The sequence below is a fragment of the Dermacentor silvarum genome, chromosome 1, assembly GCF_013339745.2.
Source record: "Dermacentor silvarum isolate Dsil-2018 chromosome 1, BIME_Dsil_1.4, whole genome shotgun sequence".
In the NCBI taxonomy this organism is placed as follows: domain Eukaryota; kingdom Metazoa; phylum Arthropoda; class Arachnida; order Ixodida; family Ixodidae; genus Dermacentor; species Dermacentor silvarum.
The window spans coordinates 223,815,915-223,841,873 of NC_051154.1; the positions used below are offsets into that span (position 1 = coordinate 223,815,915).

The 25,959-nt window shown below is 41.8% G+C and overlaps 2 protein-coding genes across 5 annotated transcripts in view; one reads left to right on the top strand and one right to left on the bottom strand.

The window, feature by feature from the left end:
* LOC119436820 (protein FAM102A) overlaps positions 1 to 24,492 on the bottom strand; it is a 72,027-nt gene extending 47,535 nt beyond the window's left edge. For 2 of the 4 annotated variants that reach the window (XM_037703814.2, XM_037703811.2), the window contains exons 1-3: positions 24,335 to 24,492; positions 23,513 to 23,733; positions 4,542 to 4,662 (exon numbers count right to left, since the gene is read on the bottom strand). In XM_037703814.2, coding sequence (XP_037559742.1) covers positions 4,542 to 4,662; positions 23,513 to 23,658 — 267 coding nt within the window. In that variant the 5' untranslated portion in view covers positions 23,659 to 23,733; positions 24,335 to 24,492. The remainder of the gene's footprint in view (positions 1 to 4,541; positions 4,663 to 23,512; positions 23,734 to 24,334) is intronic. The other 2 variants (XM_037703812.2, XM_037703809.2) reach the window with 2 other exon arrangements.
* Positions 24,493 to 24,626: 134 nt separating this feature from the next.
* On the top strand, positions 24,627 to 25,654 carry LOC125942077 (mediator of RNA polymerase II transcription subunit 31-like). Its single transcript, XM_049660004.1, has one exon. It carries the CDS (start codon positions 25,212 to 25,214, stop codon positions 25,632 to 25,634), a length of 423 nt encoding a protein of 140 aa, XP_049515961.1. The 5' UTR covers positions 24,627 to 25,211; the 3' UTR covers positions 25,635 to 25,654.
* Positions 25,655 to 25,959: the final 305 nt, after the last annotated feature.

A 25,959-nucleotide genomic window follows, 5' to 3' on the forward strand; every position in this document is an offset into this window, starting at 1 on the left:
CATCTTCACCAAGCAGGAGCCGTCAAAGTTCACAAAGTCACAGCAAGATTTTGTGGGAATTTCAGCCTTTGGTATTTTGTGTCAATCCTAGGCTTACCAAGCCTCTTCTCATGGCAAGTGTGGCTTGATTTGGTATTGTAGAAGGGCAACTTACAAGTGTGGCTTGATTTGGTATTGTAGAAGGGCAACTTAAAATTAGCTCAACTTACTTCACTCTTTACTATCTCTAACTATTGAAAGTTGGAACATAGTGGCCCAGAAGTGATTCGGGCATAGTGTGTCATTAGTTACCTACCTTGAATTAGTGGTCCAGCTATAACTTCTCATCAAGACGACAGTAACTGATGAAAACTGATAAACAAAGTACATTACAGGTTCCAGAGTTTCTGATGAGTAATACAGATGTTGCATTGGTGCTAGTAACCACATCATTGAGCCAAACCAAACCTACATTTTGGCGAAAATTGAACCTGGACTCAACTTGTAAAAAGGATTACTAGTTAGGAATCAAACAGCTCAAACGTATATGGCGACACACACATTGTGAAATTCACTAACCTAAAAAATTACTACTTTAGCAGTCACACCCCACTAGCAGAGTGTTAAGACGTGATGCTTTACGTGAGAATGGGGATATATAGATGTGCGTATATGGCAATAGCTATGGCCACCTCTGTAGAGAGGCTAGCAGTTCTGAACTTAGCCACATGACCTTACACCACGGTCAAAACATTGATGGGCTTTGAAATATAGCTCTTTATGTTGAGCCTCACAGTTCGATCGTTAGGTCAGGCAACAAAAGTCAGCCTTAGATTAAAAGAAGTCCAATGTAGAAAAGGTGTGTTAAAGGTGTGTTAATAAAATAACTACTGAGTGCAAAAGAGAGTACCGAGGCAAAAACAAGTAAACAGGAAAACGGGAAAAATGTCAAACCAAAGAATGCCGCAGCATTTCTGGGAACTTTAACACTGCTGCAGTGAATGAACGTCGCCACCTTATTATTATGGTAACTGCGGCACATGGGATCTGCTTTTGTTTGGAGTCGTGATTTAACGCATGCATGGTACCTCGAAGCAATGCATAGCGGTGGTGGAGTTGTACAAAACATTCAGGAGATGGCATGCATGCTTTAAACTTTTTCGTCAGCACTTCAACTGCACAATACACCATGATGCTATGTGCAGCCGCATAAGATATTTACACGGGGTTTGGACATTATCATCCTTTCTCATACAGAAGCCTCAACACCTGCACCTACTTGTATAATTACAAAAAGCAGCAAGGCAAATGAAACATCAAATGCTCAATTCCTGCTTTGTACAGACACAAGGTTTGGAATAGCAATTTATGTGATACAATGTCAATTTGTGCTGCCTCCAACAACAGAGCGTACGGGACAGTTGGCTAACTGCCTGCACAGTCCTGACCTGAGGACCTGAAGCAATGGGAAAATTACCTGCCTATGCTGCTGTCGAGGTAACAAGTTGTGGAGGCTACTTACACCACATGTGGAAGCAGGAATTCTGTTTCATTACTTCCTGACTTGAAAAAAAATTACCAATGCTTTCGTAAACTTCACATCAGTGAAAAGACTTTGCTTCTTCTTGGCACTGTGCCTCGCACAGCTGCCAACCAGTGAAGGTTAAAATTCATAGAAAGCCCACGGACATGACAGCAGAAAAAAGAAAAAAAAAAAAAAAGGAGGGAAGGGGGAGCATATATTATTTTTAAGTTTAACCCGAGTACACAACTTTTGAGTGCGACATATGTACTTTATTGATGAAACATAATAATTTATAATTGCCGATTTGCCTGTAGACAAAGCACAGAAGTAGCAGCAAACAAGGAAGGGCAAAAACTAACAAGAAATGCACTGTTCATAGATCACATTGGCTTTATCAGCGACTTTGCTGTAGCTGATTTCGCTCTTTCCGGAAACTTGGAAACGTTCCGCTCCACACTTGGATTTCTTTTTAGGTGTTCTAATTACATCCGATTTGTTTCACGTCTTCCATGAAGGCATTGAAGCTTAGTTTATTCCTTCTTGAAGGTGCAAACAAAACGTTTGCTCAACGTGATCGTGAAAATATACTGGACGTGGGGTGAGAATGAAGACAAAGGGGAAGATGGCTACATTTTTTAAAAAAGAGGCCATGGTGGCTGAGCCCAAGATACACCGGAATCGTACAATGAATTTTATGGGGAATGACTTACCGAAAATGTGTCATGGTGCAGAAAAATTTATAAGCTACCATCATACTTTCTGATGAGAATGACCCTTGTCTTGATCAACCACCTACTATGCACAAATATTTTCCTTGCTATAATGTCCAACAGTGTGTTCGACGGGATGGCTTACGAAACTAACTTGTATTCGTCATTAAGGCGAAAGACATTTTTATGTCTCATCGTTCAGTCGACCTTCAATGTCCTTGAGCGAAAACAGTGTCGTCAACACGAAATTGTACACGATGCCGAGTTGGTGTAGCAACTTGCTACACCAACCCGGCATCGTGTCTTACCTACATGCAAACGCTCTAGCAATAATTTTGATAGTGTGCGGGTTACCGTCGTCATAGTTTTCTATGAGTAAGCAAGCAACGCTCACGCAACCATCTTGATGGTGCAGGGGTCACAGTCATCATTGTCTTCTTTATAAGCAGCATGCAACATAACCTTATACAGAGTAGCGCGCCATGCCTGATGCTATGCCAGGGCCTAAGGACCTCTAGTCGACCTAAGACGTTTGCAAGGCTGGAGGAAGCTCGAGAAGCAAGGAATTGAGCTCGGTGAGCCAAATGGCGAGAACAAAATGTGCGTCCACAGGTACTGACGTTGCCGACAAGACGAAGGGAGCAGAAAGCCGAATCCAAGCGCCGACAACGTAAGTCTGATCCTGACTTTCACGCTAGACAACGTGAAACAAAGTATGTCATGTGTCTGTCTTTAATGCGTCAGCACTTGGGATTTTGCCTTCAAGTCATCTTAGGGATAAAATAAAAGACCCTGCAATTTTTTCAATGAAATAACACCTGTCCAAGCAAATGAAAAAGACATAAGATACTAGCATAGTTTTCTTCACTTGCTCATGCCAATAGAAAAATTGCTTCTACGATTCCATATGCATCACTGATATGACATGGCTTAGTTCAGTCTCAAGATTAGCACGTCATACAACTTTTTATTGATCTAAATAGTTGTATAAAATGGGCAATTAAATGTCAGGCCAAATAATATTTTTGCCAACACCACAACCACTTGGCCCTGATGTGCTTACTTGAGGAATCAAATGAAGCTCTATTTTTTCATATAGTATTTGTGTTAATGTAGTAAAAAAAGCTAAATAATATGAATAAAAATACAGCTCCAGATAAAAAATGCCAGGTCTGAAACAATTAACAGCAAGAGTTTCAACCTTAATGACCTGAACATCTATAATATCACTGAATAATTCCCATTCCAGTGCAATTGGCTGGTCGAGGATGATTTACTGATGGGTTCAACATCCCAAAGCAAAGACTGGTTGAGCAGAGACATGGGGAGCTTGTGTTCGTGTAAACAATGTACTGCACAAGCAGCAAATGCACCAATGACATCGTTTTCAACCGTTAACCTTTTCAGTGTCAGATGTAGCGGTACGTTTCCGCATTTATGTCCCACCATGTACCCGTATGTTGTCTACTATCTAGTGAGGACCATACCAAGAGTGCATTTGTCATTTTCCCCTTATGAATGGCCAAAACTAAAATGTTGGGTTCATTTTGTAATACCCGAGGGAAAAAAAAAAAACGACAATGTGCATGCGCAACCTTCGAAAAAACCCAACACTAAAAGGGTTAATCAGCTCCATATTCAGTGCACTAGGACGCGTGCATAATATTGACAACGTCACTCTTAGTTTATGTGTTTTCAATGATCTGGCAAGGCGGACACACCTGTCCTGCAGTCCTAAATCTTTGTGTTCCACTTATTCTTCTAAGGTCTTCCCTTTGTATGAGGGAGTCATCACCAGTGTCTGCTTGGAGAGTGACAAACCTTGATTTTATATACGAATTTAGCAAGAGACTATCGTGACATGATGCCACAGGGCAGAAGTTGCATGATACAATCAAACTGCAGAGATAAAACAGGCATGGTACCAGTCTAAGGAACCCATTTGGAACAGGGATCCCCTGGCGTAAGAAAAGCATTCTAATGGGTATGATGCAAGACTTGTAAATGCAGTTATGCAATAGAATTTAAAGCATGTTTGAAGCAGTTGGCGTAGCTTAGTGGTAGAATGCCCAGCTGCCATGCTGTGGACCATCTCTCCTCAAGATTGAATCTTGAGGAGGGATGGGTTTGTTCCCTCAGCCTGAAGGTGACTGAATATCACCGTCACCTCGTGCCCTACATCATACTGGGCCAGGCCAGACAAAAGGCCAGAACAGCTATCATTGCAACACCATTGTATCCTAACTGTTACACTAAAAGAACAACAAAAGATTCAGAACAAAAAAAAAGCGAGGGTAAAGTAGAGAGGACATCATGCGGTCACATACCTTTCTGATGGAAATTCGGCAGATACAGGGGTCCAACTCCCCAGTGTTGGCGTTGGCGCTCATCTTGCATGTGAAGACGAACTTGGAATCCCATTTCACGCAGTGGTTGCAAACCTCCTCTCTGGTGAATTGACAAAACACAGCAAGAAAACTATTTCAGATTTGCTAAGAACCATTTGAGCTCCTATCGGCTATCCCCGTTTGCAGGAGGATATACAGGGTCTACAGGGTCTCAGGAGGATATACATTACTCCAATTGAAATTACTAGCTTAGCGAGTTGGTAGTTCATTACGAGCACGTCTAGGCAGTGCAAATCGAGATGCAACAGAAATAAAGACATTTTTGTTGTCCTCAAAGGCATAGATGGAATAGCGTCTGTGTTCTGCAGCTTGCGCAGCCGACACACTACTTCCTTGTCCCACTTTCAGTTTTTTCTTTCCATGTCGGGCTGCCTAGTCGTAATAAAAGGCGTCCTACACACTTGTAAAAACTGCCAAGCGACCATGCAAAAGCCGTGACGAGGAAATGTGCCTTCACTACTGTGAGTCACCATACTACCACAAAAAAAGTTATAGGCTACACACACCATATGTAAAAAAGTTAGATACCAGTGATTGATCCCAAAGCGACCGTAAGTATGCAACACTTTTAATAGCGAGAAATTAATTGCCATGTACGAAAGTGCACATAATGACAAATACAAGTCAATAAATGCCCAAAAAATGCATTTCAGTCAACTAGCCAAAGTAGCAGTCCCACTGCAATATGTACATCACTGATTGATTTTTCGTACCTGCTCTGATTATTAGAACTTCCCTACGGCCCTGCCGCATTCTCTACAGATACTGGCAGATTCAGAAAAAGCGGGGGAGGGTCCTGGGCCCTGCTTGAGACAGTTGTGAAAAAAGTTGCCGCCATTCAGGTTGTTGCCCTAACCCTAATTTTTCTTGGCCGAAGCAATTTCTTGACTTCCAGAACGCCATATGACCACTACTAAGAAAATTTTCTCCAACTCCGCATCAAAGCACAACATTTACTACAGAATCCTGACGAAGCGGCACTGGTTAGGCCTAGGGGCACATGGCCATGACAAAAAGTCAGTGCTGGCTGGTCATTGGAGCGGCAGGTGGCAAGTTGTCGCAGAATGCTCGTCTGTATGTTCATATGTTCATACAAGAGACATCTTCGGCAACTGCACGTGACACCATACACACAGCCTAAACTGGCGGCCGTATTGGCAGAAATTGAGACCATGGTCACTCTGCCAGGAACTAATGCAAATTCGCCCACTATGCTTATACAGCTCTAAACTAACAAGGTCATATGCATTGCACACTTTAGACAATGCACAGACGCATCAGGCTGCGCGATGTGCCAGCAATGGCCAAACGCGAAGTGACCCCGCCAGCATGACTATCGCATTAGTTCAATGAAGCCCAACACAGCAAAATTAAGCGTTTTCTTCGTACTGCGGGCATTGTAAAAAGCAAAGAAATTTATTTTGATCACTGAAATTTTAGTTTTTTTCTGCTAGATTATTCAGAGCAGGTGCATGTCAGCGCAGGCGAGGCGCAATACCAGCAATAAACTATTTAACACAGCATGTAGCAGCATTTCCTTCACGGAGCAGTTTGGCGCAATTGGTGAAGCACTTCGATTACTCCTGGGGCTTGAAAGGAAGCATTTCGCATGACGCTCATGGGCTTCATATTTATCAAAACTTTCGTGCCAGAAATCATTTTTGACCGTCATGAAAGCGCCTTGTACCGTTATATCATTGAATTGCCATTTAGCAAGTGCCAACGCGGGTTGTGGTATAAAAAAGCTCTATTTTGGCCTGTTCTGTCTTAGTCTTTCACATGCTGGTTCAGATGGCTAAGATGGCACCTTGCGTTTTATCAAAGTTTTAGGTTGGGGATTCATGCAAGGACTAAATTCGGAAGACTTTTTAATGCCTTTAAAGCTCCTTTGTGTGGTGACTTCCTACTGCCAGTCCTATTTTTTTTTTTTTTCAGAGTACAGCAAGGCGCACATGTGACTTTGGAATATTTTCGAGAAGACGACACAGGGGTGGCCCCGCATTTCTCGACGTCCCACAGGCCATGCCAAAAATGGCGGGCGCCGTTGATAGGGGGACCTTAGAGGCAGCAGTTTTAAATTGGAATTCTTGGTTAAAATATCTGCTGAGAGTTTTTTTTTTTTTTTTCATAACCGTAGTGCTCGACCAAGAGAAGGTAAGCACAGTCGAGGTCGGCAGAAAACCAGATGGGATGATGAAGTTAAGAAATTTGCAGGCGCAAGTTGGGATACACTAGCGCAAGACAGGGGTAATTGGAGATCGCAGGGAGAGGCCTTCGTCCTGCAGTGGACATAAATAGGCTGATGATGATGATGATTGCTCTCTCTATTTTCAGTTACAATGCTAAACTGAGAAAAGCAGACGACCATGTCACGGCCCTTCCAAGCTTCTTTTGTGACCCACTTCACTCGGTCTATCAAAGCCACAATGTTTTTATTTCATTGATAGCAGAAGTTGATGGGAGAACTAGCCATAAACTATCTTTTGAGGTAATGAAAATAGCATCAACTAATTATGCCAATAGGCTCAGTGGGACTTAATGAGAAGTTTTGTGCCTGTGCACACAGCTGCTTCAAACACAATAATAAGCAGCAGGCATTTTCCAGGGGCTGGAAGTGCAGGCATACTAGACATTCAGCTAGTGATAGCTGCAAGCTATGGACGATAAGATTGTAAAAACTTGCACACTGCTAGCATTTTTGTGACGTCACAAGATCCAAGAGTTCCGAGTATCAGGCGCTGATATTGTTGTAAGTTGGGTTCCCTCTCAAACTGATAATGAGTGTCACTAAAGCACTCCTAAGAGGACAAAGAACGGGCACAGCCGATAGCTTGTGGAAGCCACGCAGAAAAAGTGAAGACTGGAAGCGATCCCATACCTGCCAAAGTGCCCAACAACCTCGGCAGGCACAACATTCAGGTGCAATTTTTAAGTCCTCAAATAGGCACACTGTCTGTCTTTACACTGCTGCAGAAGGCGAGACTAAACAAGAGTGCAACAAAAAGTGTCTCCTTTTTTGTTAGGTGATCCCCTGACGTATAACGTATGAAATATCAATACAGTGGAATCTCGTTGATATAATTCTTCAGACTAAGTTTTTTTTTTTTTTCTTACATACGTTTCTTTTTCTTTCTTATATACGATTATGTTTGGATAATACGATTTTCGGATGATGCGTTTTATTTTCCGACTCCCGTGAAAATCCCATTAACGAGATTCCACTGTATATTGCGCTATGAAGTAAACAGAAAATGAAGCCACAGAAACAATAGGGAAAATGAACAATTATATTTATTTGAAAAAAAAATAAATAGCAATAAAAGAAAAATTAAAGCAGACGAAAAGATAACTTACTGCAGGTGGGAGCTCAATCTACATCTGCCACACTATGCATGCGGTGCATAACCATTACGTTACCGTGGTGACTGTCACCTTCCTACGGTATTTGTGCATATGTACAAAATTAGCACTGGGAGTGTAAGCCAGTACCACTCACGGCCAGAAAATGTGGGTTTGGCTCGCACTTGCGACAAGTTGTCTTTTGATCGAATTTAGTTTCCCCTTTCATTATTCAATTAAAAATAATACGTCATTTTCCGTATGCCTCCTTTGGCTTCATATAGTAGTAACTAATACACACGCACACACACACACACACACACACACACACACACACACACAAGAGTCCCAGTACCATGATGTTCTCAATCATTGCAGGCAATGGCCTCCAAGTTTGGCAGACTTGATGTTATGAGGTAACATATAAGGGTTTATTGGCCAGTCTTTTGCTCTTAAGTTAACACACTACACTACAGCAGACTTCCGTTAATTCGACTCCAGTTAATTCTATTTTTCAGTTATTTCAACCCCCACTGAAGGTCCCGGTCGGTCCAATGCATTCCTGTGGGCCCAAACTTTCGTTATTTCGATTCTAAAATTCGCCTCTTTGAATTCAATTTCCATTTTATATTTCTAGATTTCAATTTAAAATAACAGTTGATTTTCCTTATGCTTTCTATGGCTTCATTATCTGTTAGCTTCATATGGCAGTAACTAACATTAAATCAACCAACTGAGTTCCTTTCTTTTATCTATATTGTGAGAAATGCTCTATCAGCCAGACTAGCAGATCAGTCAATGATCATATGAGTGGACATTTGCTCAATGCAAAAAAGAAAGCACACACTTAGCTGTAAATGTCAACTCTTCCATTTGTAAAGCACCGTTCTAAAAAGCAAATAGTCTTCACCAATATGAGAGCTAGCATGCTGTTCGTAATGCTTTTCTACGACTTGATGCCCTTTGACTATAGCAGAATCTTGTCCACCCAATGCAACCGCGCATGAGCTTCTTCGAAATAACAAATAGATTATCATCCATTCAATTCAGTCGTCGCATCAAATAGTCATTATTCGTAAAAGCACATATTTATATAATAGCTTTCAAGACCGTCACATCATTAGGTATGCATAATCAGGCGCAAAACTGAAGTGCACACTGCGATAAATTTCAACCCAGACATAGCAGACAAAGAACGAGAAGTTAGAGTAATACCCTTGTCAAGCAGGCAAGTTAAGTGCACTTACGGGAAGTGCACTTCGGGACCTTGAGTGACCCTTTAATCTACGCGGTTCTAAACGGGAAAACAGAGCGCACTCACAGTAAAAAAAAAAAAAGATGGCGACAGAATACGAGCGCTTTTTGTGAGGATGTAGTTAAAAAAAAAGTATTTCTAAAAAGTGATAGTTTTGCGTTGTATTATTATAAAAACAAACTTAATCTATGTTTTTTTCAACAAAAAACAAAAATATTTTTTATTATAAGAGTGTGGCAAGTCAATACCGGCCAAGAAGAATGCCTAGCCAATCCAGAACGACAGCGGCGTGGGACGAGGCAGCATTTGATCCTGCTAGAGCAGAATATGAGTGTGTTTTAGGCTATTATCTGTGCGCAAGAGCTGTTCAACCACTAAAAAGAACTTCTGTGTCCTTTTTTTTATGCATTAAATTTTGTACCACTGAAACCGCTGGCGGCGAGGCTACGCACTCGGCCAGCAAAGTGCGTTCCGTGAAGGCACTTCGACCGGAGTACACTCTTCTGCGAGTGACACTCCACTTGCGACGTTTAGATTTGGCTAAGTGCACTTAAACCGAGTGACACTCTCCATAAGTGCCCTTAACTTGCCCGCTTGACGGGCGTATTACACTATCCCTCACAAAATCCCATCAATTTAAATGTCAAAGACATCCTTGCTCATCAGCGCGGAGTCCGCAGAAAATGCCTGCCACCTCAACCACAACTTTAACAAAAGAAAAAGTGCTTTTTTTTTCACCTTGCTATCTCTGCAATCAAGGGGTGTTTATTATTTAGTCTCGAAGGTATACACAGATGCTAACAGACTCACAGAATTACCTTGTAAAACTTCACTTTGATAATTCATAACCATGTATGCCGCAATGAATCTTGAGTACACAAAACTAATTTTTTTTCTAATGCTTGATTCATGCTTTTGATAAAGTGTGCTTCATTATATAATGGGCAGAGCAATGACAAACTTGCTAATGTTATGAATATTAGGATGGGAACATGCAATTTATATTAATGGTGAAAAAGGGTGTTCATTATTCAAAAACCAGTTCATATTTCATTCACTTCTGGTACCATTCAACCTGAAATATCCCTATTCACAATACTCCAAAGCTTCTGCATGTGTATGTGCGTCTGTGCGCGCGCACACACACACACACACACCACACACACACACACACACACACACACACACTTGTAGTGACGGTGAAGAAAAAAAGCACCTTCAAAGAGCGAGTCAAGAATCTAAATTATCAATGTCGCGTCCTGCTTCAAGTGAACAATTCCTATCAGCAACATTCCCGTGGAAAAGGAAAAACAATATATGCGTGACAATATTTGAAGACTGTTTCCTCGAACAGTTGAGAGCAGTGTCTATTGATGTTTTTGTTTTTTCTTGTGTAGTATCAGTCATCAGACTGAAGTTTTAAATTAAGTATGTATATCCTAAAAAATCTTTCTTTTGATATATAAACACCCTTTGAATCTCACATACCCCTTTACTCCAGACAGAAGAGTTTGAAAAAAGGAGCTTTTAATTGGATGGCGAATTGTGTCCCAAATCTGCCCAGAGGGCTTTGAGAGATGCCAAAGGGGAGGGCTCAAGATTATTTTTTGACCCCCTCCCCCCTGCAGTTCTTTAAAGCGCACATAAATCGAAGTACACAAGCATTTTTGCATTTTGCCCCCATAATTTATAGATTCAACAGAATATAGCACCTGCACTTGACTGCTTGTACTAAAAGTGAAGGCTGGACATGACAATGGACCATTACCCACTCACTAAAGTTCTGCAATACACATATGTAATATGAAACAGCCCTTAATGTATTCTACACTGCTCACATTTCACTCAACCTGATGAGAAATTTTTATCTCTATAATTGTTAGCCGATTAAAATATTATGGTATGAGGAGTCCATCACACCTACTATGCAGCACCTCATCTAGGAATGCAAGGCCCAAAACACGGCATGCAGAAGACAACTTTAGCAGCAAGGTATTTTCTACATCCCCTAAGAATATCAATAAACTTCGGTTGGGGCTAGTTGGTACATAGTATTTTAAGGTGAAAAAAATTCAGCGTAAACACCCAGGACAAACCACAAAGAAGAGACGAGACAAGCACTGGTGCTGACTAACTGCTTTATTCTTCTTACGTCAACTCATATATATATATATATATATATATATATATATATATATATATATATATATATATATATATATATATATATATATATATATACACACACACACACACACACACACACACACACACACACACACACACACAGACCCTTAACCACGCAAGCGCATGCAACACATGACATATAAATACACGTCACACCAGTGCCAGTTACTGAAGACGTGTGCACAAGAAATTATATTCGGCCGAGCATAGGGACAAAGAAGTATCACTGATACAGTCATCTGCTTTTTTCTTTATGTGAAAAGCTTCCAGGGCCAGCCTCGTGTGTCCATTTATGCTTCTGCCGAGAATCACCATCTCATAAAATCACGGTGCACAATTACACAATCGGAATGAATTAAGATGGGCAACAAGATGTGCACCTTTGTCTGCATTATTAGTTACTTTTTGCGCATGTTCCCTAAGTCGCTCATTAATACATCGCCCTGTCTGCCCAATGAAAGTCTTCCCACATGAGAGAGCGAAGGCATAAACCCCACCGGAGGTGCATGGGATGTAGGAGATCCCGTGCCCGATTTGGCATCCACACCTGCTGTCACTGCAAGGGAGCACAGCTTAGCAAGCTTGTGCGGTACAGCAAACGCCAGAGGGACACCATGTCTGCCAGCAACTCTCTTGAGTTGATGAGTGACCTTATGAAGCTAAGGTACAACCAGAAGCCTGAAGGTCTCACGTTCCGCGACCGTCCTCATTCCGTTCTTTTCTGAATCAGGGCCTCAGCAGCTGCTGTCAGGAGCGACATAGGGAAGCCTGCTGCCAAAAGTTGGCGCACCTAATCGTCAAAGCTATCCTGCATCTTATGCCCACACAACTATTTGAGAGCAGATTCCATACATGAGGACGCAATTCCTCTTTTTACTAATTTGGAATGAGCCGACTTGAACGCCAAAACTTCCTTTTTTGCATGTGCTGGGTAACCCCCACACACATGTCGTTCGCAGACCTCGAGCCTAAGGTCCAAAAGCTGCGAAACATTAATCTGGGGTAGCTCTTGGGTAAAAACAAGGCCTTGTCCGTGTTGCTTAAAATCATTTAAAACCTTATCTACCGTAACCCGGTAGGAAGAGTCAAATGTTAAAAACACTAAAGAATCATCGACGTACCTGAAAACTGAAAATTTTCCTCTTTAAAATATGGTCTAAAGACCGGTCTATACTAGCTAAAAAATATCGCAGAGAACTGGAGCAACACAGGATCCAATGCATATCCCATTCCGCTGTAAAAACGGCTGGTAATTGAAAACAATAAAAGTTACTTTAAGGAAATATTCCAACAAATTTTAAAAATTCCCCACTGACAGTCCGACATCATTCTGGAACAGTATCGTACCGTTTTCCTCAATGCAAGAATTTACAGAAGTCAAAAGTTCACGCTGTGGCATTGAATAAAATACATCTTCTATATCGGCCGAAAAAGCATAACCAACGTCTTCTTTGCCATCCATGTATCAGTGATAATAGATTGTCCCTATACTCGGGCAAATATAATTTCTTGTGCACACATCTTCGGTAACTGGCACTGGTGTGACATGCGTATTTATATGTCATGTGTTGCATGCACTTGTGTCGTTCAGGTGTGTGTGTGTGTGTGTGTGTGTGTGTGTGTGTGTGTGTGTGTGTGTGTGTGTGTGTGTGTGTGTGTGTGTGTGTGCAGTAGAACCCCGCTGTTACGTTCCCGGGTGCTGCGTTTTCCCGGCTGTCGCGGCGTTTTCGGCCGGTCCCGGCACAGCTCCCATCGAACCCAAAGCATTGGTAACCCCGCTGTTACGTTGCAACTGTGGGACCGTTCCCACATCATACGTTGTGAACTGCCACCCCGCGCCGGCCCGAGCGGCCATTTCGATATTCCACGTCACTTGGATTGGCCGCCCAAAGTGCCGGGGGCGACATTTATGACGTATTTTCGGTTTCCGCCAGCAAAAGTATGGCCCTTGAGATCCGTATTTGCTATCTAAAGATGGTGTCTATGATGCATTGCTGCCCTAAAATTGTGTTTGGCTCATATACTTTTCGTATGAAGTCCAAGGGCGATAACGCCGTCGCCGCGCGCCGTATGCTGTATGTGCGAGCGAAAGCGTGCTAGGGGAGCCGACGACCGCGTCTAAATCTCGCGCGCGAAAGAAAGAAAAGCGGGGAGGAAGCGCGCCTTCTTCCGTTGCGCTCGAGGCACCGGCGAGGGAGCAAGGAATAGCGGGAAGCGTTGTGCTCTGGCATCAACTGCGTACTGCGCGGCGGCGCGCGGGCCGTATCTTGAAAGCGATCTGCCTTGGGGGCAGAGTCTACGCAGTGTAGGTGCGTCGGCAGCTCGTTGATTTGTGCGTGCTGTGTGTTCTCGGCGCTCAGTTTGCGTTGAAACGATAGACAACAGCACGAAGGTCACTTCGCTCGTTTCTGCAGCGGCGCTTAAATTCATCACGCCAGCATTTGACAGCGCGTGTCCGCGCTCATCGAGTGTGATGTGTTCACGTTTGCCTGTGGGTTCCGACACCATGCTTGTTAATATAGTTATTAAGCGAATGTTTACAAGTTTATACGGACGACAGAACTACTATTCTTACTTTGTATAGCTGTCTACTAATTTGCTATCGCAATCGATACTTCGGCTGTCGGGCGAAACTACTACTTGTTTTTCACACATAAGTATTAAAATAATATTGTGTGCAGTTCAACACTACTCCCATTTCTCGCAGTTCAACACTACTCCCATTTCTTAATTTTTCCCGTTTCCCGGCTCTTATGTTTTTTTTTTTTTTTTTTTTTTTTTTTTTTTTTTTTTTTTTTACGGTCCCGTGAAAAACATCAGCGGGGTTCTAGTGATGTGTGTGTGTGTGTGTGTGTGTGTGTGTGTGTGTGTGTGTGTGTGTGTGTGTGTGTGTGTGCGCATTGACGTAAGAAGAATAAAGCAGTTAGTCAGCACCAGTGCTTGTCTCCTCAATTCTTTGTGGTTTGCCCTGGATGTGTGCCCCGCATATTTTTCAACATAAAACCTTAAGAATATGCTCTCACTTTTACTGGAACTTGCCGACACCTACTTACTTCTTAAATAAACATTTCATCATCAATATTCACAACAATGAGATGAGCTTCTCATTCCAAGCTTGATGTTCTTACTGGATTAGGTAAAGAAACCAGATGCATAAGAAATTACTGCATGCATGGGAACTGTCCAAAAATAACTGGCACCACTCAGACGGGCAAATAAAATGCTGTGCAGAAATCCAAACAGAAAAGGCACTCTCTTGGAGCCAGACACACAAGAATAATAAGCAATGTGAGGCTGAGATGGGCACAGCCCCAACCAGGAAAAAGCCTTCTCCAATGTTTTGAATACTAGGCATTCCAGGCCACTGGCTGCACTTGTGAGAAAACAGGCACACAGAGAAAGTGAATTTGTACACAAATGCACTTTCCATTTACTGCTTGCTTGCATAAACCCTTCGGGTTCGCCAGAAAATTAGATAAGCGCCCAGTCCTGCTAGATGCCAGTCTCTTGCAGGCTGAAGGGAGATTGTACATTATAACACTAATATGTCACACATAAGTGTTCTGATGCTTAGGGTGAGACAACAGCAAGTACAATTTGCTTTGAGTGAAATGCAATACCCATGTGCTTGGCTTTCAACGCACAGTAAACAGCTACAAATGGTAAAAAGTAATTTGGAGCCTTTATGGTTTTACATCTTTTTTAGACATTTTAAGATATGTCAGTCACCACCTTTGGAGATGTCTTTTTTTTTTTCATCAGAAAGTTTTTTTTTTTTTTTTTTACTTTTGGCATTTTAAGCACCCCTACAAATTCAGAATTGTGCCCATGAAGACTTACATTTATACTTTGCTTCATTCAAAAGATTTAGGCAATCTTGAACTGATGGCAAAACACATGTATGGCATCTGAGAATTGCCCCCCTTTTTCTAAGAATTTAATCTTCTGCAATTTCTTGTTATGATAACTGATAACTTCATTAAGAAAGATCATGTTTGTGTACAACACTGTGTTAGGTTCGGCGATGAACTAGGATAATAAATAACATTTGTTATGATGCATTATTTAAAATGTTACCATCAAAAATGACAAATTTTTTAAGTATTTTAGTTGTTTGGCAATAATGCACTTCAGACTATTAGGTAGTAGCAAACATTAAAGTTTATTCAGGAGTTTGCTCATTTTACTACATTAACAGAGAATTTTAGTGAAGCATTCACGGTCTGCTCCACAAAGACCATTGTAACCTTACAATTTGAACCCAGCCACTTAACAGGAAAGATATTTTGTGTGCGCACAATGCTCACGCTGGGCACTGGCAGGCAGAATGCTGCCCTCGCTCCATTACAGAGCCGGTTGAGTGGAGCGTGACGGTGCACCTACTTGGCTTTTTTGTTGTTTTGCTGCCAAGCTAACTACGCATCGCTTGCTTATCTGGCAGACACACTGTGATGCACTTATCAAAATGCGAAATGAATGTGGTTCTCTGTAGTTCCTAGGCACATAAAATGTGAGCAGAGTGGGCTGTAAGGAATGAAAACTAAACATGCCTAGTACCAAGTAATTCCTCATTCCTGCCACTGATACTAAAGTTCATTGCACAAACATCAGACAGATTTAGTTTCATATATGCACTGGCTGTTTAGTGCAACAAACACAATATTACGTGCCCTGTACACAAAAAGCCAACACCTTTAGCTCAGCCAATCTCGAAATCATCATATAATACAGCAAAAGCTACAACCACTGCAAGGCACTTCACACCTCTCAGACAGTCACCTGTCAGAATAGCACATGTATCCTGCCACATTCAGAGGGCATGCAAAGAAAACATCTAGCCCCGATACAAGCAGGACTTCTAGCCAGATAGCAGCTACTACATTGTTTGAGTTTGTTTGTGATACCTTCAGGGCTTTTTTATGAAGAATTATAGATAGAGAGGCTACAATAATGATGATATAAGTACGAAATATGGCAATAGAACAAAAAAGAACACATTTAGCAACATAGTTACAAAATCAGAAAATAGGTGGTTGCAGTAGAAAGAAAAGGAAATAGCAATAATACAGAAATGAACAATGAGAACCAATGCCCAGTAAACATTTTATGAAATCATCAAACAATAATGTGTAACGCAACAAGTTAACAAGTAAGCGAACTTGCTCGAGAAATTAGGTATATCACACAAAAGTAGTCGACGTTATTGACATTCGTTAATTTGGCAGTACCACAGTTAAGAGCTTGGACCAAAAGTACAAGGTGAGAAGTGGCAAAGAATGCTACCATAGCCAAGATCAGCTCAGATAAGCAAATGATCAGGGCCAAGCATGGTGCTTTCCAATTACGCACGGGCCAGAATTAGTGTCCTTTGAGTATGCGCGCTTCACCTGTGAGAGTCCCACTAACACAAAGCTCACACATTTAAAAATAAAAGCACCATCAGTCTGTGAGGTTTGGGCAAGGAGAAAAACAGTTACCCAGAGGGGTATACATTGTGTACCAGAACACGAAGGCATGATACCAGTGACAAAATGAGGCTTAAGAAAATTTACACACTCGTGTACACAGGCTTTGTATAAAAGGCACTTAATGTTTACACACCCAACCCACTTAGGTACAAAGCAGCAACAAACATGAACTCAGAGGAAAGTGTAGAACGCTGTACTTTCTGTGCCATGCTTGCAAATGGCTGGCAGATGAGACACACACAGTCGATAAAGGCAGCAACAACAGCAATGAAAGAATGAGAGAAAGGTAACACAGGAAATCCTTGCCCAAAGTGTTGTATGCTATCCCACAGAAACCATTGTGGAAACAGTTGGAAGGAAGAGAGGGCAGAAAAACAATGGAAGGTACATCTAGCGTGCCAAGTGTGGCGTGACGATGCAGCATTGAAATGGGCAATAGCCAGCTGCGCATGACATGGTGTCCCAGCTTGGCACGTAGCACACCTGTTGCACACAGTTATTGCCGCACCCATTCCACATCAAAAGCTGGCCAAAAGAGGCTTCTGCAGTTCTCATGTGACCCTACAATTGGATCCCAAGCTCACTAAAGTATTCGTGATGACCAATGCGCAAGTGAAAGCCAATTAAATGTCCAGCGCAAGGCAGAATGAAATGCCAATAAGTAGGTCACAATTGGAAGAAATCTACAGCTGTAATAAAAATTTGATGACACCACGGAAGAAATGTAATTTTTTTCCTGACTGTGCTAAATTCAAAAGGCAGTTTAAGGTTAACTGAAGAGTACTGAAAATATCTCATTCACTTCAGCTACCCCCTTAAAAAGAAACATCATCACAAGTTTTGCAAACTGTACATAGTTATGTTCACTGTTTAGAAATTTCAAGGCAGTATGTAATTTTAACTATAAAGGTCTTCTTAGAAAAGTAATTCTAATGGTAATGAATTTAGTTAAGTTAACCAGTATTTTTAAATTTAAAAGCATTTAGGTTAAGTTGCACAGGAAAACGAAGTAATAGAAGTCCAAGCAATTTGTTAGTCTGCGAGTCTGGGTGTGCTTACACACAAACGTTAAGTGATTATGCAATAAAGATATAAAAACTAAGAAAATATTCAGGAATTCATAGCGAACGGAATATTATAAAATGTTATCGATATTATACTACTATTATGCAGATTTGCTAATAAAATAAAGAGCAGCTTTCACTTTCACTGACTAAAGGATCACTGCATTTCACAAAAATAATTTGTCTGTACGTGCAAGCTTGCACCAACAGGAAGCAGGTAAAAACTGCATAAGGAAGTAAGCTAAAAGAGCCCATTTACAGTCTGCACTATGAAAGCAGGATGCACTAGAGGAACAATAAGCAACCTCCATGTTTTCCTCTTGCTACATCGGAGGCATTGCTTGTGATTTATCATTCACACATAATTACCACACATTATCTTTACAAACATGTCTCAAAAGCCAATGCTACTGGGATGATGTCTAGAAAGCACTAGCTCTAAGCAATACAATGCAAATATGTGCTCTATGTCAACAAGAAAGCCTGACATTTCACTCCTGTTACAAAGTACTTACTGCAGTGAGCAATAATACAAATTACAATTTTATTACAACAGCAGGTAACTGCTTTTGAGCAGTCAACCCTGTCATTACTGCTGAGCGTAAACAACAGCAGAAACACAACTGTATTAAACAGAAACCATGTGACACTCCCTGACTAACCAAAACTGTAAATATTGTCTGCTTCCAGCTTTATAACCAAAATCCAGAATTTATACATAAAAACGTATCCCTGAAGCAATGTAAATAGAAACCTGGAGTTCCAATTCTCTAAAGAAACTTAACATCTCTAAATGTAAAGTTGTGCAAGTATCCCATAAACACCTTACAAGGACTACCCATACACGTTTAAACTTGACAACCTTATCCTCCGTTGAATCATATCGTTATCTTGGTGTGACTATTATCAGCAAGTTAACCTGCTCGGACCACAAAAGTGGCTGCCGACACTACTAAATAACTTGGTTACGTCAGACGTACCCTAGCCTTGTGCCCCTCGTCCATGCAAGAACTAGCTTATGAAATTTTCATTCGAAGTAAACTTAAATATGCCTCAGCTATTTGGAGCCTGCACCAAGCTTACTCAACACTTTAGAATCAATACAAAATCGTACCGCCAGATTCATTACTTCCAGGTACAGCCGTGAAGAAAGCGTCAATGCAATTAAATCATCCCTAGAACTCTAACCATTGGTGGAAAATTATTAAGTTGTGCCTTTTCCACAAACTATATTACAACTTCCCACAACTACATGAACAACTTGTTATCCCACATACCCGAACATCTCGTCGCCTTTTTAACCCTTGCAGCATCCAGCGCTTGCATGGTTCACATCATTTATTCGTTTCTGCCTAGTGCCATCACAGAGTGGAACAATTTACCAGTTGTTAACGAGTGCAACCCCATTATCTTTAAAAGCTGCTTACTGATCCCCTCAAACACTAACCTTTATAATGACCTTACAGTGTGTTTTCTTCTTGTGCGATTAGCAATTCACATTACGACTTTACTGCTGATTTGCTTTTGAATCGTATTCAGTGTGCTTCTTAGTATTTTTATTTATACTTTTATTTCTGTTCTCAAATGAACCCACAGGTTGAATTTTCTAGAAAACTGTAACCACATTTTTGTTTCTATTCTTACCTTCTGTAACCACCCCCCCTCCCTTATGTAATACCCCAACAGGGGTATTACCATAAGGGGGGGGTTACGAAATAAAGCTACAAGCCGCAAATTTGTGTGCCCCTGCTCTACCAATGGAGTAAAATGCTAAGAAATCGCTGACGGCACAAAATAAAGCATACAGTGAAAACATTTTAACAAAACCACAGCAACCTATATGTCGCTCACTCACATTTTGCAACTAGAAGAAGTAGCAATGCAAGTTTTCCAGCTGTTTAGTAACTAATGCTGTCAAAAACAAGTTCAACCTGTGTTTTAATTCTTGGGGTGACATTTATGATTCCTAATTCTATCAAGCACAAAATACCATTGCAATTAGCTTAAAGCATTCAGACTGGTTCGAATTTCACATGTGCAACCAAAACAAATGTGTAGGGGGTCAATGGGCTGCTGACAGAGGCAGCCTCACACAGGGGCTGTTCATAAAATATGTTTTATGCAGTTACACCTGAACAAAAATGACAGTGGGTGTTCCTTATACTTCCTTCTAGTAAAGCCCTTAAAGGGAACCGGAAACTTTATTTTAATTGTTAATCATATTGCTTCAAAGGATTATTCGTACATTCCCAAGTTAAATACAGAAAACAATATGTAAATTAGTGCATGTAAGTAAAAGTTATTGAATCTCAAAATACAAACGACAAGCAGACAAAAGTGCCCTCACACATTTTGCTTGCCCAGTGATGCCATCAGTACCTACCAATGAGAGCAGAAAATAAACTACAGGATTGTGTACTATCTACTTTTAATTACCTAGCATCAGCCACCACGGAGAGTACCGACAAGTATTTTAACGGAGACCTCCATTTCAAACAAACATGGAAAGCAGCGACAAATTTTGGGGCATGGTTTAGGGCAGTATACAATTAAATGCACATATGTCTATGTGAAAACTTGTGAAATTAAGCAGCTTTTCACAAAACTGCATGTGGGCATGACCTGGATTATGGCCAATTGTTAATGAGGAACTTATTGGTGAATATGTCGTGCCTGGCAGCTAACAATGCCCACACAGAATCCCCTAATGCTCACAGTTCATGCGACCTGTGGGAGGGCACTCCCACAGGTCCGAAGAAAAGGTAGGTTACGAGAAACAATGTAGAACTAGTTCTAATATTTTCAACCTCAATAAAACAAAAGCTTGAACTGAGAAATATTGGAACAGCAGAACTTCAACAGCAGCCAAGACATAGATACAATGAAATGTGATGATGGAGGAGGAAGAAACAAAACAACACCACAAATGAATCGTTTAAGTCAACTCAGGTGGCCTGTGTATTAATATTCCCCACACGTACGCCCCTGCCTTCAAATGCACTTGGGAGTACTGAATCCATTAAAGGTACACCCCAAGCAATAAATGAAAGTTTGGGGTCAAAGTTTGCAGGTTCAATCAGATACAACTCAAGAACCACATTGGCTTGCCAGACTGAAAACCATCATATCGCAATAAGGATCTCGCCAGCGGGAAATCTGTGCCGCTTTTTGTATCTTTATTCTAAAGCTCAGCTCAAAAGCAAGAAAGGCCGGGAGCAGGAGACAGAGAAGGCTGATCAAGAAGCGAACGCAGAGCCAGTGTGCCACTTTTCACGTGGGTGAGTTATCAGATGCAACATTTCTGGGTCACCAAATTGAAATGGAAGAAGAATAAAAATTGGGGTGCCTTGCATCCAGAAAGCACAGCAACTTAGCCTTGAAGCATGTGTGTTACTGTTTTCCACAGAGTAGCAGACAGTACACTAGGCATGGAAGAAATGGGAGGAGAATGGTATAAATTACCTACAGCTTTTTTTTTTTTTTTTCTTGAGCAAAGCGAAGCTTTCCCGTGAATATTGCAAGTACTTGTTCCTAGACTGGTAAGTTGTTGATTTTTAAATATGAATACCATGTTTGTTGTAGAAGCACAGCAGGACTTGCATAACACTATTAATATATAACGACCCTTTTCTAACCATTTTATTTAAATCATTAAAAATGTAACTTAATTTATGTTGCATAACATTAGCATGTATACAATTATTCTATTGGCTTCACTACACAAGATTGCAAGTTACACCACTGTTAGCCCCGCTGCACTTTAACCAATTAAATATCAACCACCACACATTACGACTATGATGCAGGTAAAAGAAATCCCTAAAATCAATGTTACTGAGTTAGCTTGCCTGCCATTGTAGCTGAGTGCTTATCATTTCGTATGTGTTTTGGAAATTATTTACCCGCCACAAACGAGCTAGTGCAAACAAGAATAATATGTAACTCTAATATGCTTTTTCTAGTATGTCTTATACCCCTGTCACACGGGCACTCGAAAGTCTTTTGAGAAAAAAGACTTCTCCCGAAAAAGAGTTTCACCCGCAGACACAGGACAGGGAGCGATCTCTTTTTTTGAAGCGGTCTTTTCTGGAAGAGGAGTTCGCCGATCTCCTTTACGGCCGAAAAGGAGTAGCCTCGAAACCAGTGGGCACCAGCAATTATCATTTATTAAAGAAAATAATCGAATGCATAATTTTCTGTTGCCTAGGCTCATCATAAAAAATTATTTTATGTCTCGCAGAAGGTGTAGTAAACCCAGTAATGCTCATTTTCTTATGTACTCTCGTAAGCAGGTCGAACGGGCTGGGGATGTCACGTGATGACGCTCTTTAAACTACTAAAAAAAATCTTTATATTAACACTGCTTATGTTACATTTATTTGAAAAACGGTAAACAATAAGTTTTCACTTTATATTTTGAGATACATAAGTTTTTTTTGGCCGATATTGTTTCGAACGCTAGCGCCATGCTTTTGGTAGCGTGTCTAGAAGGAAACACTAAAAGGAGATCGTCGGCGCCGTGTGTCTGCTGCGCAGCACCTCTTCATTCAAAAGTTTTTCAACTTGGTAAAAGACCGCTTGCGTAAAAGAGTTTTTGCGTGCTCGTGTGACAGAGGTATTAGTGATCCCTCTTAAACCATGTCTATCCTGCTGTTTCTTTAACTGCTTTTTATTCATTGAATGACTTCTCACGTGTTTTTCTCCACTTTTTATTTCGATCACTGACCAATTTTAGTGTAGTTTGTATATGTGCTCTCCCCCCCCTCCCCCTTTTTGTTTTACCCCAAGCAGGGGCCTTTAAGGGAATAATAAATGATGATGAATTATACTTATTCAGTGCTAAATGTCCTTCAGGATTAAACTAGAAAACAGTGTTTACATCGTACAGTTAGTTTCACAATTAAATAGAAAATGTGGGCAATACCACAAATGATTAACAAAACAGGAAAATTGTGAATCAACATGCCTTATGCCAACATAAGTCCTTTTATAGTGTCAGTATGGAAGGCTTTGCAGGAATTGAACTTGCACAAAAAAGAATATCAGGTTAGAAGTAAATGAAATACACAAAGCTTGCACACTCGCAAGCCAAACAATCGAGTCAACATTTATCAATACTCCGCCTTATGTAATTGTTCTAAAGTAGAGGACACGACAGACAAAATAAAGGGTAAAACACAGGCTCAGCACAGAGAAAACCATAAGCCGAAGACGTTCAACGGCGTTTCCCGGAAACAGGCGCGCTAGAGTTGAATTCCTTGTCGAAAACTAACTTATGCAAACAGCGCGCATGCAAGAATTGAAGTAGCCAGTTAACTACGACTTGGCGCACAATGTAAGACGAAACGATCACTAAATTATTGAAGGAAAGAACAACCTTCATTGTTTAATCCTTATTTCGCTCAGTCCCCCCGATATGGGTTTCTTCCAGAACGTGATTTCAAGGTAACATCGCATATTTATACGAATGAGCTCAATCTTGCCGGTTTCATTACATCACAACCACACCTACGCCGCAATTAGTTCCGTTCATCACGCAGCGGTAGGACCAAGAGAATATGAAACACGAAAACTTACCTCGACGACGTCTCCGAGAAGCTTCCTCCGTCGAGGAGACGGATCTTGGCGAAAAGGATTGCATTGACGAATGGTACAGCAGTCAGCTCTTCGATACGAATGTCAACCTGAAACTTGTACTTTTTCTTCTTCAGCATGAAGGTCATGATTCGAGGTGCGGGTGTTCGGAATCAGGAGGCAGCCACAGAAGACCATGGCAGCTTCACATGACCCCGGCGACACTGCGACATTACAAACAAGCGCCCATGAACGCATCAGGCAAAATACGCACAGCGGCCGCCGTCATTCGATACGTGCCGCAAGCGTCATACTCCGAATGAACTCCACGGCCGCGACGTTTTCCAACACCGCGATAAGCAACACGGCAGATCCAAATCGGGCGAACCCGCGGGCAGCAAGAAACAATCGCAGCAGCTAGAACGACAGCCAACAGCAACGGTTTGTCAATTACGGCGGGTTGGCACCAAGTGGAACGCGTCCCATGTCATTCAGAGCACTGTCAAGAGGACGGCGCCGCTCGCAGCCGTCTTTGAAGATCGCTATCAGTTGCCTTCGGCGACTTCAGTGCTTAAACATAACCAGCAAGTGAGCGACGGGCGTAAACAAGACAGCCATTTGATGCTCTACCTTGGTTCCAAGCAATTAATGGGAGCATCAAAAGAGATGTCTCACTGTAGGCGCCTTGCCATAGACTTCGATTCGACGTGTTTCCTTTGCAATGCAAAGCAGCTTCGGTCAAAACGGCAACCCGGGGGTACGGTACGACTTTGTACGCGAATTTTACAGCCTCACACGGGCCATGCCACAAAGTACACAACTCACCGAGGAATTTCAGTAACAGCTTGAACGAGTAAACCCAACATCAAGGAAACATGCACAACAGTATCGATTACTCTTGCAACATGTCTGACGCGCCCTCGCCCACCTCTCGCTACAACGCAGAGAGCAAATTCTCGATGCTTGATTAGTTGCAAGAAAAAAAAAGCTACACGGGCTATATCATTTCATAAAATGACAATATGTAAATTTAAAATTGTTTTTCAAAATTGTATATTGGTTATTGCATTCGCTTATGAGAACCTTTTCTCTATTTTTTTACACGTAATGCGCATCTGCGTTCCTGAGCCAAGATGGCGATGTGCTTGCAACTGGAAATACTGCAAGGCTGCAGCATCAACTGGCACAAATTTGAAGCTTCATGAAAGGTGCTCAACTATATTACCACCCGGTTCGTGGCCTATCCACCACAGTGGGTTTGTGCCATCAACTGAGGCTTCATCATCTTCGCGTCTTTATGTGCACAAATTATTCTAATACCACCAAAGCTCCCCGCCCCCCAAAAAAGTTTTCTGTTTATATATAATTAAAATTATTATTTCTGTATCTGCCCAGGTAAATCTAGTTCCTAATTATCATAAACGTTATACTTCACCCTTATTTACTTTTTCATTTAGATTTTTCTCTCCCCTTCCCTTTAAACTTTAACCGCCGGCTTCTTGGCCTGAACCGTGCTCTTGAGCTGCAGAAAATAGCGTCAACCTTTCCCTTCATAAAAAATTACTTCTCTCTCTTGGCCAATCTCCCGCAGTCGGGAACAAGCAAGCAATCACAAAAGCGTAAGCAGAATCGGAATACTACTGTTGCGCTGTTCCTTGATGTCTGACCGTGAAGTGCGAAGTGCTCACAGCAGGGGAAAAAAATGAACGTGAAAGAGACGGACGAACAGCAAAAGCTACGCTTCCAGATTGAACTAGAGTTTGTTCAGTGCCTGGCAAACCCAAACTACCTGAACTTCCTTGCACAACGAGGCTACCTCAAGCAGATGATGTTTGTGAATTACCTGAACTATCTGCAGTACTGGAAGAAGCCGGAATACTCCAGGTACCTCAAATACCCGATGTGCCTTTACTTCCTAGAGTTGCTCCAATATGAACACTTCCGACGCGAGATATCCAACGCACAATGCGCAAAGTTCATCGAGGACCAACAGCTCCTGCATTGGCAGCACTACACTCGGAAACGAATGCGACTGCTGCAGCAGCCGGCCACAGAAGCCGCCGCGGCTCCCACCAGCGCTGCCGCTGTAGCAGTTACTGCGCCACAAGCTCCGACGCAAAAGTGAAAAAGAAGAAAGGAACTAAACGCATTTTTGCCCTCTTTTCACTTATTACTGGCCCCCGCCACTGCCGTGCCGTCACGTAAGCCTGCTTGTTGGCCGCAGCGTTTCGAATGTACGTACTCTCGTTGCGCACACGCTTATTAAAAGCGAGATGACCTGCGAGCGAGAGGAAGCCATTGGTTGCCGTCGGCGCGGCGCGATACGCTGTGCATAACTGGGTTAATCCTTTATCCGTGCTTTTTGACTCGTTGCCGCTTCGCTTGTGGCCCAGCTACCTGTCAGTTCGTCACGATGCGCCTGTTGACGGACTCGTCTCCCGTTATGCGGT

Bases quoted from the DNA above. Each gene is read 5' to 3' on its own strand.
- LOC125942077 (XM_049660004.1), top strand. From the start codon at position 25,212: ATGAACGTGAAAGAGACGGACGAACAGCAAAAGCTACGCTTCCAGATT.